Source organism: Trachemys scripta, chromosome 15 (assembly GCF_013100865.1).
Source record: "Trachemys scripta elegans isolate TJP31775 chromosome 15, CAS_Tse_1.0, whole genome shotgun sequence".
Taxonomy (NCBI): domain Eukaryota; kingdom Metazoa; phylum Chordata; order Testudines; family Emydidae; genus Trachemys; species Trachemys scripta.
The window spans coordinates 9,442,904-9,457,492 of NC_048312.1; the positions used below are offsets into that span (position 1 = coordinate 9,442,904).

Genomic DNA, 14,589 nt, shown 5'->3' on the forward strand with positions numbered 1-14,589 from the left:
GACTTGTGCCTTTTTCTCTTCCCTTCCTTCCCCTTGAGGATTTTGGCCATCTTTGGATGGCCTGAATTGTGACATGACTGCTGGAGGCTGAAACTAAGACGGTAGCTGTCCAAACGCTTAGTACTATAGGAGGAGGTGAAGGGTGTTGAGTATTAGGCTGGGAAAGCTTCAGCTCAGATTTCCCCACCCACATGCAATATCACAGTCCAGGTCCTCCCAAAGATTGCCACCTTCTACCAGGCCCTAACCTGTTTTTGACCATAAAAATAGCACGTAGAAAACCTCTTGTTTGGTATGGGAGCTTTGTACGTTTTACAGCAGCAGTAATGGGCATATTTCTCCCCCCCCCCATTTTAGTGAGTTATTGTTTCAAATGGGCAGAAATGCTGTTTAACTGAGTGAGCATTGCCAGACCTTTCCAGTTGCCCTACTGTGATTTGGATGCTCTCACTGTCATTTCTGGCCCAAAAAGCCCTCTTGATCTGCAACTACAGTACCAGGGTCTTGGACTGTTAGAACCTTAAGTCCACGGAAGCCTAATCTATAAAGGAAGGTAACTAGCCCATCCAGTTGACACCCCCTTGTGAATGTTTTACTCTGTCGTCCAAGAGATAACTAGACAAAACTCTTCATCATCGGTAACGTGTCCTCTGTTTTAAGTGCAATGAACACTTGCATCACTACAGTAACAAAGATGGAGGTAGGTGAACAAGATAGCAGTGTTGGGGCTTTCTCCTTCAGCTTGGTGTCTTCTCTTGGGTCTTCAGCTACTTATCCTTGCCAGATGTACTTAAAAGCTTAGCAGCTGCGAGGAAGAGACATTTAGCAGCAAGCATTGTTTCAAAAGCTGTGGCAGCATCTACATTTTCTGGGGATGTCTTGCAGGTCTGTCTAGATCTTAGAGGCGTGTGTATACATGTTACTGCACCTGCCAATCTTAAAATAAACAGAGGATCCCATTGGTGTAATTTGAATGAGCCAATCTTGAGGTACCCCATCCTCCCTCCCCCACCTCAGTACAACTGCTAATGTAGAACTGGAAAAATAATCCTAGCTGGCAAATAACTGACTGATATCGGGAATAAAATAAGCTCCAGTTTATCTTTATCTTTATTTCTCATCTCTGGCTAGATGACTCTTACTGTGCTCCTGTAGCAGGTCTTGTTTTATCTGCCAACAAACCCCTCAACTGCATTCAACACAACAGCATTGCATTTTATTGCTTAAAGCTAGTGCTTAAGCTACTAGGGCTAATACAGTTGCTAATGTGGTTTTAAAGCTAGCTTTCTAAGAGGATTGGTAGGTTACTAATAGTCTTGGGCTGTAGTAATATTAGCTTAAATCCAATATTACTTAAAAATCCAAGTAGGAGTATGAAATGTTGTGTTAAGGTTAAAAGTTGACACTGGGGCTCTGGCCTTGAATTGTCCCCTTTCTTATACCAGGCATTTAGGAGTAGGGAAGGAGCTGCCTTGAGGATTTTTCAGCCTTAACTTTGTTGCTTTCCTTGTGTTGTACGGTTTGATGGCTTAAAGTAAACCTTGGCCTGAACGCCTTTTGCCTTTTCTGAGTGACCAGTGATGTTTGGATGCCTTCAGTTTCTGGGTGCCCAACTTCACTCTGCAAAGGAGCTTGATTTCTTTTTCTGAGTTGGGTGCTCAGCATTTTCTGAAAATAGGGTCCTGTGTCATCATTGCAAATTGAGCACCCAAACTCTCCGGCCACCTCTGCTAAAAGCTGTAGGCCCAAATTTCAGGACTGACTTCAGCACTGTAATGTCACTACATGTTTAAACTTAAAACCTCAGCAAACACCAGCTCAGGTAAATAGTGATTCATGGGAAATGCAGAGACCTGACAGTTCTGTGTCTTGAACCTATTTTTAGCATAAACAGCCACTTTTTCTTTTTTTTTTTTTTTTAATTTAAGTAGCATGTAGTATTAAGGTCTGACTTGTGTCCTGCCAGAGTGGGTGTCCTAGGTTAAATTACTTGGATGTAGCTTGTGCTTAGAGTCCTGTGTAAATCATGATTTATTAAAGAAAGTTCCCGACAGTGTAAATGGCGAAGTACTGAGTTGTGCACACTTTGCAAAATTGAATGAATTTTACAAGTAAACGTAGTCCATTTCAAGGGCAGAATGACTTTTACAAGTAGCTTGTAAAAGTCTTTGTATCCCTGAAATGGACTAAGGTCACCTTTCTGTATTTTAAGAGTTTGTAGATATTTTCCTATCAAATACATGAAATTAAAATCATGGGGTGGGGCATTTTGACTGTTTTCATGCGCTCTGTGAAATTGATTTACTGTGGGCACTACTCATGCTGCCTCTGTTTTCATGGAAGCTGCATGCTAGTGGTGTAAGATGTGTACTCCCTGAGCCAGCAGTGAGTTCAGCTGATAGCTGGCCACGCCCTCTTATTCCTAGTACCTAGTCCCTGGTTTCTAGCCATGTGGGCAGAACTGGTTAGTTTAAATAAATATCCCCCATGTCTAGGGTTACCATATTTTGAGCCTCCAAAAGGAGGACACTCCATGGGGCCCCGCCCCAACTCCGCCCCCTCCCCTGCTTCCCGCTAACATTTGATTCGCGGGAAGCCTGAAGCAGGTAAGGGGGGTGTTGGGGGAGGAGGCGCGGCCCAGTCTGCCCCCCCCCCCCCCCCCCCCTCCCCCCCCCCCCGGGTCGGCTTGGGCCCTGGGGTGCCAGCCCGGGGCCTGGCCCAGCAACCCCGGCCCGCCCAGCACTGCCGGTGCCCGGCCCCCGAGCCCCCGGCGGCTCGGCACCGTGCCGGCCCAGCCCCCGAGCCCCCGGCGGCTCGGCACCGCACCGCCGGCCCCCGCATGTCCCGATTTCCCCCCCCGGACATGTCCAGCTTTTTGGGATTTCCCCCCGGATGGGGATTTGGAGCCCAAAAAGCCGGACATGTCTGGGAAAATCCGGATGTATGGTAACCCTACCCATGTCTGGGTTCTACCATGTGAACAGTGCCACTTTACCAGGTGTAACTGGGTTTGTCAGTTTTCCTGCCACCTGGATCTCTGGGTGGGAAGACCTCCAAAGCTCATTACACCATGTGGGCCAACTCCCATATCCTTTACACTCAGTCTCTGGGACAATGTGGGATAGGTTGCATGGGTGCTGGATTGAATTTATGAAAGGGATTATGTAACATGGTTGCCTGAGCTAGCCGGGGATTGGACTTGATGACCCAGGCTGTCCCTACCAGTTGTATTTTCTTTAGCTTCCTAGGCTTTCTCAGAGTCCATAGATATAAGTATGGTTTTACAGTGTGGGAAATGAGCACCAGCATTAGTTTTCTCATGCTGAGCTCTGTTTGCTGTCAGTGTCAGGAGAGCTTGTCCAAACCTGCTTGCGCGTAACAGTTCTTTGTAGTGCAAATACAGGAAAAAGGGATGTTAGTCTGACATTTCCCCTTGGATGCTCAGGATGGATCTGTTGAGGAGATGGATCCACACACTTTTCCTGGTCTTACAGGAACACTGTTCTAACCTGTAAATGGTAGGCGTGACAAAGGTAATTAATAGCTTACTCCCATCAAAATCAATGGGAGTTGGGGCCTTTATGAATCTGGCCCTAAAGTGATTGTAAAAATGGCACTTTCTCACTCAACAGATCAGCTCATTGTTCTTTTAGCCTTGCAGGACCAACAAAGCAGAGTGCACACACTTCATCCTGTTCCTTTTTTGGGTATCAGTAAAAACTCTCTTACCAGGTTTCAGTCACTTATACCTGTGCAAACGTACTGAAAGCATTGGGGGATTCCAAGGATATTCCAGAGTATGATTTGAAAGCAGTAAATTCCACAGATGTGGATAAAGGTTTATTTTGCCCTGCAGAATCTTTGGCCAGTGGTGATGTGAGAAGAGCAGAAACCAGGCTGTTTTTCTTAAGTACTTGCTCATGTTGATTCCATTCTAGGTGTGCGCGTGCCTATGTGTGCAGTCATCGGAGATTTTTGCCTTAGCGGTATCCGTAGGGCCCATTGTGGTGCCCCCTATGCTCCATGCTACCGGCGCTGCTGGCCCTACGCCCTCTCAGTTCTTTCTTACCTCACGTGGTGGTCAGTCCAGTTGGAGCACCTCTGTCCCTTGCTTGGCAAGCAGTGGGCCAGTGGTTTCTTTCTAAGCCTTATGCTTCTAGTTGTAAAATAGTTTTATTGTTTGTTAGTTAGTAACTAAGTAGCTGTTAAGTGTTCGGTTAGTTAGGGTCCCAACAGGGACTTTGTCACAGGCGGGCCAGGCCAGTCTCTGGGATTTAAGCCCTGCTCCATATGTAACAGCCTATGCCTGTTAGTGACCCACATAATAGTTGTCTGCAGTGCCTCTGGGAATCCCATGTGAAGGAGTGTTGTCACATCTGTAAGAACTTTTGTCCTCAGATGCAGAGGGAGCACAACATAGGACTCGGGGGCCCTCCTGATGCAGGCTGCCCTGTCACATGTAGCCAAATGGTGGAGTTGCTATAGGGAAGGTTTGGGCCAGGGAAGGAGAGGTCCAAGCAGATTTCTACCTTTTAAAAAGTAGTCCCATATTCTGAAATGTGTGACCGCCTTTTGAAAACAGGAACATGAAGCCTTGCCTCACAAACTCTGATCCCAAGGGAATGAGCATGAGTTTACTACATGAGCCTTTATGCCTTTGGGCACGTGACTTATGAGTGGAACATGAGTCAAACATGGTAGAAACAATACAAACTTTATGTAAGTCATTGTGAAGAAATACCATCTTGATGTATGCTGAGAGACTTGTATAGACAGTCCTGTATTTCTTCCAGAACTCCCTATGTCAGGGCATGTCAGATCTATCTAATCTCTGATCAGGCACTGGATGTGATGTTCCTTGGCGAATGGCAAAAAGCCTGATGGTCCATAAATTAGTGGTGATTAGTCAGCCCTATTTAATGTGGCACACTCCAATGAGATGAAGGGTAATACAGAAATATCAGTCCACCTCAGAAACCCTCCTCCTGCTCCCACAAACAAATTTTGTGCTTGTTATCTGGGAACAGGCAGCTCCTTAAAGTGCATCCCAGTAGACTGGCAAACAAACCAACCCAGTGTGTGCACAGAAACCAATAACCGCTGAGTTAATAATTTTATTTTATTTTTTAAAGGAGGCTCTAGGGCCTTGTTTTTAGAAATACCGATCAGGGCAGGGATTGTTTTCCTCTGTTTTGGAAAGTTCCTAACACATGGTGGGATACAATGGTACAATTTACTGCGTTGTAAATTGGACTCATTAAAATCCATGGGGGCTGCAGGTATTTGGCATTTTTGGAAACCAGGCCCCTGGTCCTGTAAGGAACATTTTTATAAATATATGCATGGGCTCAATTTTAAACTTTGGGGTTCCTAATAAAATACCTATTCTGTATTTGGGCATTGTTGCTTGCTTACTTGGATGTCGTTTAGGTCCTTAAAACAGATAAGTGCCCAAATCTATGTTTGAGCACCCTAATTTAGATGTCATTTGAAATTGGTGCTTTTAATCGGTGGGTTCAATCCTGACGATTCAAGAATCCATCTCAACCTCCCAATTGACTTTGGGGGCAGGATCAGCCTGTTTCTTCCTCTTGTCAGAATATCTGATGAAGGGGATCCCTTTGTGTATTTAAATGGCAAAATTGTGCTGCAGGCTGATAAAGCTGTATTTCCGGTTTGGAAAGCTAATGCATTTTGAATGCAAAGTGGAAACATACTGGCTGCATTCCTGCTTGAAAAGTGCATGTGTGAGAACACAGGGTATATCACTTTAGGATCTACTGTATATATCCTGCAGTATGGCTGACCCCAAATGTTCAAAAATCACATCCGACTCGCACAACAAACTCATGAGATTGGCTTTAAAATTATGAAATTGTATAAAAAAAAAAAAATAGATTTGGGTGGGTTTTTTTTAGCCTTTAGGGTGCACTGGGGTCAAATTGTGAAGCTTTCTCCACAGACACGAGGGCTAGAAATTTACTTTTTCTTTAAGAATGAAGGCTGAAATCGTGACACATCCATTTGATGTTGGCAACATGCCATATCCAAGAGGGAAGAGCTGCCTTCTCTAGGCATTGTGATGCACGGTGCTTTTAAGGACACAGCTCTCGTTTCCCGGGGGCTAAAATCCTGCGAAAAGCCCCTCTGCCCCACACCCTACTCTTGCAACCACTGCAGCTGGCTCACCCCATCTGGGGTGACTTTTATTCCTCTCTGCTCCTCCCTATTCCTGGGTTCCCCTCTCTGCCATGTCTGGCAGTGCCTGTACCCCATTCTTAACCTCGGCTCCAAACCCCAGGCCCTGATCTTTATATTTTTTTGTCCCTGGGCCCCTCTCCTTCCCCTGCCTCCAGCTGTTGGACCCTCCTCTATATTCAGATTGGCCCCTCCTCAGATTCTGCCCATCCCTCCCCTACGACTTGCCTGTTTTGCTCCCCAGGAACAGCTAGGAGCCCCTTGTCAGCCCAAAGGGGTGCAGAGTCAGGGCAGGGGTGATGTCGGCAGATCTCCCTGAGCATCCTCCATTCACACCAGCAGGGTCAGTGACAGGTAACACAAAGCAGCAGATTGTATGGGGCAGCGGATGGAAATTTGACACGGCCACCCGCATCCCTCTGTCCCCTCCCACTCCCCCGTCATTGGGCAGGCTGGCATCACGCTTGCTGTAAACAATGAGAGCTGGGGGCCAGCTTTCCTGGGCACAAGGCCGGGAGTCCTAGTCTGCTCATCTGGGAGCAGCCTGGGACAAAACCATGTCCCTGCAGTCAGGGTGTAACCAGAAGGCACGGTTCCCGGGGCGGGGGGGATGGGAAGGTCCCTCTTACCTTCCCTCCAAGTGGTGCACTCTCTGGGAGCAGGTGGCTGGGTCCCAAGCAGGCTGGGGTCTCTCCACTGGAAGAGTCTCCTGGCAAGTGTTGGAATGTTACTCCTCAATATTAACCTCTCCTGACTGCAACCAGGTCTCTGGGGACCCCAGCAGCAGGCTTGGGGATCTTGCAAGGAGTGTGGACTCCCCAAAGCGACCCTGAGTTACTTCAGCGAGTGCAATTCATTTCCTCCTTCCACTGGGACCGAGTGACCCTGGTGATCACTGAGTCGCATCCCAGCACCTCCTGGTTTCTAGCGATCAAGCGATGGCACTGCAGCCACCCTGTGCCAGACCCTGCCACTTGAGGATTCCATGTTCCCTGGGCACGGGGCTGACTGGCTTCCTCGCAGGGGCTGGGGCTCCCGCTCTCAGCCCCGGGTGACTGGGGCTCCCGCTTTCGGCCCTGAGGCTGCCTGACTGCCGGAGTCCTGGCCGCCAGGGCTGATTAACAGCGGGAGCTCGCCCAGGATTTAAAAAAAAAAAAAATTGAGATTTGACATTTGAGCTCTTTTGTGAGATCATACGTTGGGCTTAATTTTACTTACAAATTATGTCAATCACAAGGAATTCGAGAGTTGGCACGTCTGCCCCTGACTCTCATGTTGATTAAGATTAGAGGCCTGGAGCCCAAAATAAATCAGCTGATCTTGACAGGAGATGTCTTGTCACTTCTGCTCATGTATGCAATGCAATGTAATGTTGCCTTTGGCCGGATAGCTTTTGCACAAAGCTGGTTAGGTTATCAAAGGTAGGTGAGGAGAGGCAATCTGCACAGGGATTATTTCTCCCTCCTTCCACCTGCCCTGGCATGCTTGTGGGGAGAGAGCTGCAGCTGACTGAATTTGCCTTACAGTTAGATACTGGGCATTTCATAATCCCACCTTCTAAACAAACTTGTTTTCCAGTACTTCTACGTGTCCGGTAGCTTTTCGGTAATGGGTAGTTCTATATCTTCAGTTCACATTTGCCCTGGCCATTAAATTACTCTCCTCTTTTCCCATCCCCCTGCAAATCTTCAGCTTCCTTGGCCCCCTGAAATGTTGATAAATAAACAAGATCTGGATCTTTGTGACTGCAGTGTCAATTGGGAGGCCCTCAAATTTGGAGTAACTGTCTGTTAGTGCAGTTACAGCTAACTTTCCCCAGTGTCTGTGATCAGACTCTGGCCCCGTAAAAGGGGAAAATGGCAGCTGGCAGTAGAAACTTGCAGGTGCAGTTGTTTCTGATGAGATTTTATTTTGTTTCTCTTATTCGCACATCTGTATAATCTGACTACAGTAAAGTTTAGGTTTACTTTAAGATCTGCAGATTCCAGGTCTCTTCCATCTTTAACTATTGAAATCCTGTTCGTAGGTTATTTGCCCAATGGTATTCACGCAGTGGAAGCAATGCTGGCTGCTGCGAGTATTGGTGCTATTTGGAGTTCAACTTCGCCTGATTTTGGAATTAACGTAAGTAATCTCAGTATTGCCCATTCCACGGAATCCTGCCTAGTGCAGATGGTGGTTAGATCTGGGATGCATCTATTTAGAGTTGACTGAAGATGTATGTGTTCCATTTGTTTACTGTTTCTGGCATCTTGTGGCAAAACACCAGAAAATTAGATTTCCTTCCCAACTTGAGAAAGGAAACTGATTAGGCTGAGACTTTTCAAACTGCCGTGGAATCTGGAAGCCCAGTTTCCATTAATTAAAACAAACCAGGTGTTCAAGTCCATGAGAAGGTTTTGAAAGTTTCAGCTTTAAATTGCTCATTTCCAAATCAAGCCTGGGTTGGTAATATGCAATAGTTGTTGCTGTCTGACTGCTCGTTTGCCATGTTACATGAATTAATGCTTAATTCACTACATAGAGAACAGATCACAACAAGCACCAAGTGTCAGGCCAAAGATTGTCAAGTATCAGGGGGTAGCCGTGTTAGTCTGTATCTACAAAAACAACAAGGAGTCTGGTGGCACCTTAAAGACTAACAGATTTATTTGGGCATAAGCTTTCGTGAGTAAAAACCTCACTTCTTCGGATGCATAGAGTGAAAGTTACAGATGCAGGCATTATATACTGACACATGGAGAGCAGGGAGTTACTTCACAAGTGGAGAACCAGTGTTGACAGGGCCAATTCAATCAGGGTGGATGTAGTCCACTCCCAATAATAGATGAGGAGGTGTCAATTCCAGGAGAGGAAAAGCTGCTTCTGTAGTGAGCCAGCCACTCCCAGTCCCTCTTCAAGCCCAGATTAATGGTGTTGAATTTGCAAATGAATTTTAGTTCTGCTGTTTCTCTTTGAAGTCTGTTTCTGAAGTTTTTTTTGGCTACGGAAATTGAGTCGTCAAGGTGGCCTCTCCAGAATATGGCTCCAGCACATCAACATTGTAAGAATATACTGTGGATGGTATGAGACCCCTTCCTGACCTCATCTCTCAATCAATTTATGCCCTGAAACATGCAGATCAATAGCTCTTATGCTAGCTAGGATAGCTTACAACTGCAGAAGCTATACCTATTCGTAGATCTAATCGTTTTTTGAATTATATTGAGCTATTTGCCTGCAATATTCACTGCCACGGAATGGTTTTGAAAGTGTTTATATGACAAAAGAAAAAACAGTATCTACTTTCTTCCAGTGGTGTGTGTTTGGGTTTTTTTTTCCCCTCTTCTCCCCCCCCCCCCTTCTGGTTTTACTTTTATCCTGTTTATTGTAGAATCATAGAAGATTAGGGTTGGAAGAGACCTCAGGAGGTCATCTAGTCCAACCTCCTGCTCAAAGCAGGACCAACCCCAACTAAATTATGCCAGCCAGGGCTTTGTCAAGCCGGGCCTTAAATCCTCTAAGGATGGAGATTCTGCCACCTCCCTAAGTGCTTCACCACCCTTCTCGTGAAATAGTTTTTCCTAATATCCAACTGCAGCTTGAGACCATTGCTCCTTGTTCTGTCAGATGCCACCACTGAGAACAGCCGAGCTCCATCCCCTTTGGTTAAAGGCTTCTGTCAAATCCCCCCTCACTCTTCTCTTCCCGGAGAATAATTAGTTGCAGCATGGGACCAAGAACCATGAATCCAAATGCCAAAAAAACCCACTGACGCTTCTATTGGGAGAAAGAAGGAACTCTTTTTTGGTAGGTGATCCTTCCCTACATCAGAGCTGCTCATCTTCCAGAGGGCTGACATTTGAGCATTAGTATTAAGGATTTTGGAGTTAAGTAGCAAGACTGTGGTTTTCAAAGTGATGTACCGAACTTTAGCTTTAAACGATCAAGGATGTCACATAGAGATCCCACATCTAGAAGAAGCAACGAGAGAATGTAGCCAGGATTGCAATGATCTTCATGTGCCTGCCAAACAGTAGCTAGTGCCATTAAGTGTTGTTGCAGAGGATAGAAGTCAGGCCAAGACTTCTCACACCAATCTCCTTTGGGAGGTGCTCTGAAAGCTAACAAGCAGCCAGTTTCTAACCACTCTGCTGCCTCAGCTTCTGTGCCACTGCAGAATCCTGTGGCTTTCTAGTGCTAAGTGCTGTATCTTGCACTCTGCCTCATGTTTGTAAATGGCTTGGAGATCTTTGGCTGGAAGGAGCTGAATGAATGTGAAGTATTACCTGGGATAGGATATCTAAGTCACGCCCCTGAGTTGGGCTTGGCCCTTTCTCCCTTTATTTTGCACACCAGCTACTTAGTTTCACTTCCTTTTTCCATCCGATTGAGGAATGGCTCGGGCAGTACACAATTTACTTGTGACCTCTCCAGGAGCTTGCAGTTAATACTTTGTCATTCTCTTGTGCTCTTCCTCTGAAGAGCTTTAGAGGCATTGTTGAATTAAATCTCAGGACACCCCTTTGAGATGAGTATCAACCCCATTTTACAGGTGAGGAAACTGAGGCATGGAGATCAAGGGACTTGCCTAAGGTTGCACAGGAAGCCTGCTGCAGAGTCAGTGTTAGAACCCATATCTCCTGCTTCAGTCTGGTGCTTTAACACTGCCTTAATGAGCAGGGGTTTATTGGCTATTCACCGGAGTCTAACCAAGTTTGGAGCTTTCTGCAGCACGAGACCCCTGTCTTTTCTATTGACTCGTTTATTCCTTTTAAGGTTTTTATTCCTTAAAAACCTCCTTTTTTGTTTCCTCAAGGAGGTGAATCACTGAGACACCAGCAGGGCTTGTGCAGTTGGCAGCTTAGGGGTGTGCTTTTGTCTATCAGAAATGCAAACCCAGCTGCCACAAAATAGATGAACCTCTTCTTACTTTTGTGGGTTGCCAGTGACTTTGAACACAGTATCTTAGTGGGTGTCTAGAACTAAATGCCTTTGCCTGGACAGGTGCCTTTCTCAAACACAGTCCATATGCTTTCTGGGTTCTGATTTTATTTAACCTAGAAATGAACCATAATGAAACAAAGTTCAGTTCAAACCTTCCTCTGGGGATTGGCCCATCCTAGTGCCCGAACTCCAGTTCCTCTCTAAAGAGCAACTCTGCATATATAAAGTTATTTATTTGTTCGCCTATCATCTAACTCAGTGACTTAGCAGAACCCCTTTAACTCTTTCCCAGTCGGATCAACATCTGCCAACAGGGTGAGGTGTTTCAGGCTAATATGGCTAATAAAAATGTAGGGCTGGAAGGGACCTTGAGAGATCATCTAGTCCAGCCATCTGAGCTGAGGCGGGACCATCTATACCTAGATCCTCCCTGACAGGTGTTTCATGAATATCCGAGTTGGAAGGGACTTCAGGCAATCATCTAGTCCAACCCCCAACTAAATCATCCCAGCCAGGGCTTTGTCAAGCCTGACCTTAAAAACCTCTAAGGAAGGAGATTCCACCACCTTCCTGGGTAACCCATTCCAGTGCTTCACCACCCTCCTAGTGAAAGTTTTTCCTAATATCCAACCTAAACATCCCCCACTGCAACTTGAGACCATTACTCCTTGTTCTATCATCTGCTACCACTGAGAACAGTCTAGATCCATCCTCTTTGGACTCCCCTTTCAGGTATTTGAAAGCAGCTATCAAATCCCCCCTCATTCTTCTCTTCTGCAGACTAAACCATCCCAGTTCCCTCAGTCTCTCCTCATAAGTCATGTGCTCCAGCCCCCTAATAATTTTTGTTGCCCTCAGTGCACATAAAGAGCAATCGATAACTCCTCTTTAAAAGAGCGCTTAATCTATTTGACAACTGTTACCAGGTTCTCTTCCCTCCCCCCTAGTAATTTTCTCAAGTCTAAACATGCCCAGTTTTTTAACCTTTCCTCACAGATCAGGTTTTCTAACTTTTTTTTTTATTACTACTAGAGTCCTGCAAATCTGTGGATAATCACATCTGCAGATGCAGATATCTGCTGATCATTTTTGTGGATAGTGGATCAGATACAACTGCGCAGGGTTCTACTCACTGGCAGTGCCTGGCCAGCGGTGTCCGGTTCAGGCAGCCCGTGGGGCACAGAGCGCTTGGGGCCTGGGGCTCGGCAGCAGATTGGAGTCGGGGCTGTCTAGCACCAGCTTGCTGCACCGCTTCCTGTCCAGCAGTACCAGCATCCCCACCATGGCCCGGCCCAGCAGCACTGGCTGGCCTTCCAGTCCAGGGCCTGGCCTGCCAGCTCCTGGGCAGCAGGAATGGTTTGCAGCCATGGGTATTGGAGCAGGTGGTGCCCCACCCATCTGCTCCATTCTGATGCAACATGTGCTGCTGCTGTGTGCCATCACTCGTGGGCCCCGGGCAGCAGAACGTGATGCAATGCCCCTTCTCCTCCGCTCCTCCCCACCCTATGTCACCCCTTCTCAAAACCTCACCCCTGCACTGCCCCTTACCTCCAGTCCTCACCCTCGTGCTGCCTCTTCCCTGCAAGACTCCACTGCGCTCACTCGCTCCTGCCTATCACCATCCCTTGTGAGACCTCGCTGATGTGGATACAGATAAAGGACAGCTAGCAGGTCGGATTGCGGGTTGATCCTGACGGATCCCCATTTTTGTATCTGCTCAGGGCTCTATTACTTCCATTTCTCTGGGCTTCTCTAATTAGTCCACATCTTTCTTAGTGTGGCCCCCACAACTGAACACGGCACTCCAGCTGATGCCTCACCAGCACCAAGTAGAGTGGGACAATTATCTAGCATGTCTTACATCTGACACTCCTATTAATATACTCCAGAATGAAATTAGCCTTCTTTTCAATTGTTTATATTTGCCTTTTTTGCAACTGTGGTACACTGACTCATGTTCAATTTGTGATCCGCTATAACCCCCAGATCCTTTTTAGCAGTACTACCACCTAGCCAGTTATTCCCCATTGTGGAGTTCTACATTGAATTTTTCCTTCTGAAATATACTACTTTGCACTTGTCTTTTATTGAATTTCATCTTTTTGAAGTCTGACTAGTTATCCAGTGTGACGGTCATTTTGAATTCTAATCCTGTGCTCCAAAGTGCTTGCAACCCCTCTCAGCTTAATGTCCTCTGCAAACTTTAGGAGCATATTTTTCATTGTGTTATCCAAGTCATTAATGAAAATACTGAATAGTACTGGATGTGGGACAGACCCCAGCAGTATCTCATTAGATTCATTTTTCTGTCTCCCCTCCCCACCCCCTCCAGTTTGACAGCAAACCATTGAAAACTACTCTTTGAATATAGTCTTTCAACCTGTTGTGCACCTACCTTGTAATACCTTCATCTAGGCCATTCTTCACTCACTTTGCTTATGAGTATGTCATGTGGAACAGTGTCAAAAGTCCTGACCGGCAATCTAGTAGGTGGGGCTCTCCTATATAAAATCCTATTGTAAGTATTCAGTTTTTGGGTGGAAGCTGTTTGTCTTTGCGGAAGGAAACTGCTGTTTAGAAAACACTAAAATGATCATGACATCACAGTTCTCACTTGGCACCTTTTGAGCAAGTTGTGACCTTCATTTTCTTATCCACTTTAAGGCATAAACTCCAATCTTCTGGGATTGGAAACTCTCTAGCACATCATGAGCCATACTAGATGCAAACCACAATGGTAATACAGGAATATTGAGTCCCTGTTCATTCTTACAAGATTTCTAGATTGAAGGTGTTATGGGGCAGGGACTGTTGCTTGTTATATTCGTATTGTAGAAATCACAATGGGACCAGCCTGGTTAAGTGATTTAGATGTTACTGCAATATAGCAACTTAAGCCCATTGCTTCTTGTCCTAGCCTCAGAGGTTAAGAACAATTTTTCTCCCTCCTCCTTGTAACAACCTTCTATGTACTTGTAAACTGTTATCATGTCCCCTCTCAATCTTCTCTTCTCCAGACTAAACAACCCCAGGTTTTCAATCTACCCTCATAGGTCATGTTTTCTAGACCTTCAATCATTTTTGTTGCTCTTCTCTGGACTTTCTCCAATTTGTCCATCTTTCCTGAAATGTGGCACCCAGAACTGGACACAGTACTCCAGTTGAGGCCTAATCAGTGTGGAGTAAAGCAGAAGAATTACTTCTCATGTCTTGCTTACAGTACTCCTGCTAATACATCCCAGAATGTTTGTTTGCTTTTTTTGCAACAGAGTTACTGTTGACTCATATTTAGCTTGTGATCCACTATGACCCCTAGATCCCTTTCCACAGTGCTCCTTCCTAGGCAGTCATTTCCCATTTTGTATGTGTGCCACTGATTGTTCCTTCCTAAGTGGAGTACTTTACATTTGTTCTTATTGAATTTCATCATATTTACTTTAGACCACTTCTCCAGTTTGTCCAGAT

General features: G+C 45.9%; 1 protein-coding gene across 1 annotated transcript in view; it reads left to right on the plus strand.

Annotated features, from left to right (window-relative positions):
• The window catches only part of AACS (acetoacetyl-CoA synthetase), a 61,416-nt gene that overhangs the window by 14,858 nt on the left and 31,969 nt on the right, over nt 1-14,589 (plus strand). Inside the window, exon 5 of the mRNA XM_034791317.1 lies at nt 8,225-8,322. Within this exon, the coding sequence (XP_034647208.1) occupies nt 8,225-8,322 (98 nt within the window). The remainder of the gene's footprint in view (nt 1-8,224; nt 8,323-14,589) is intronic.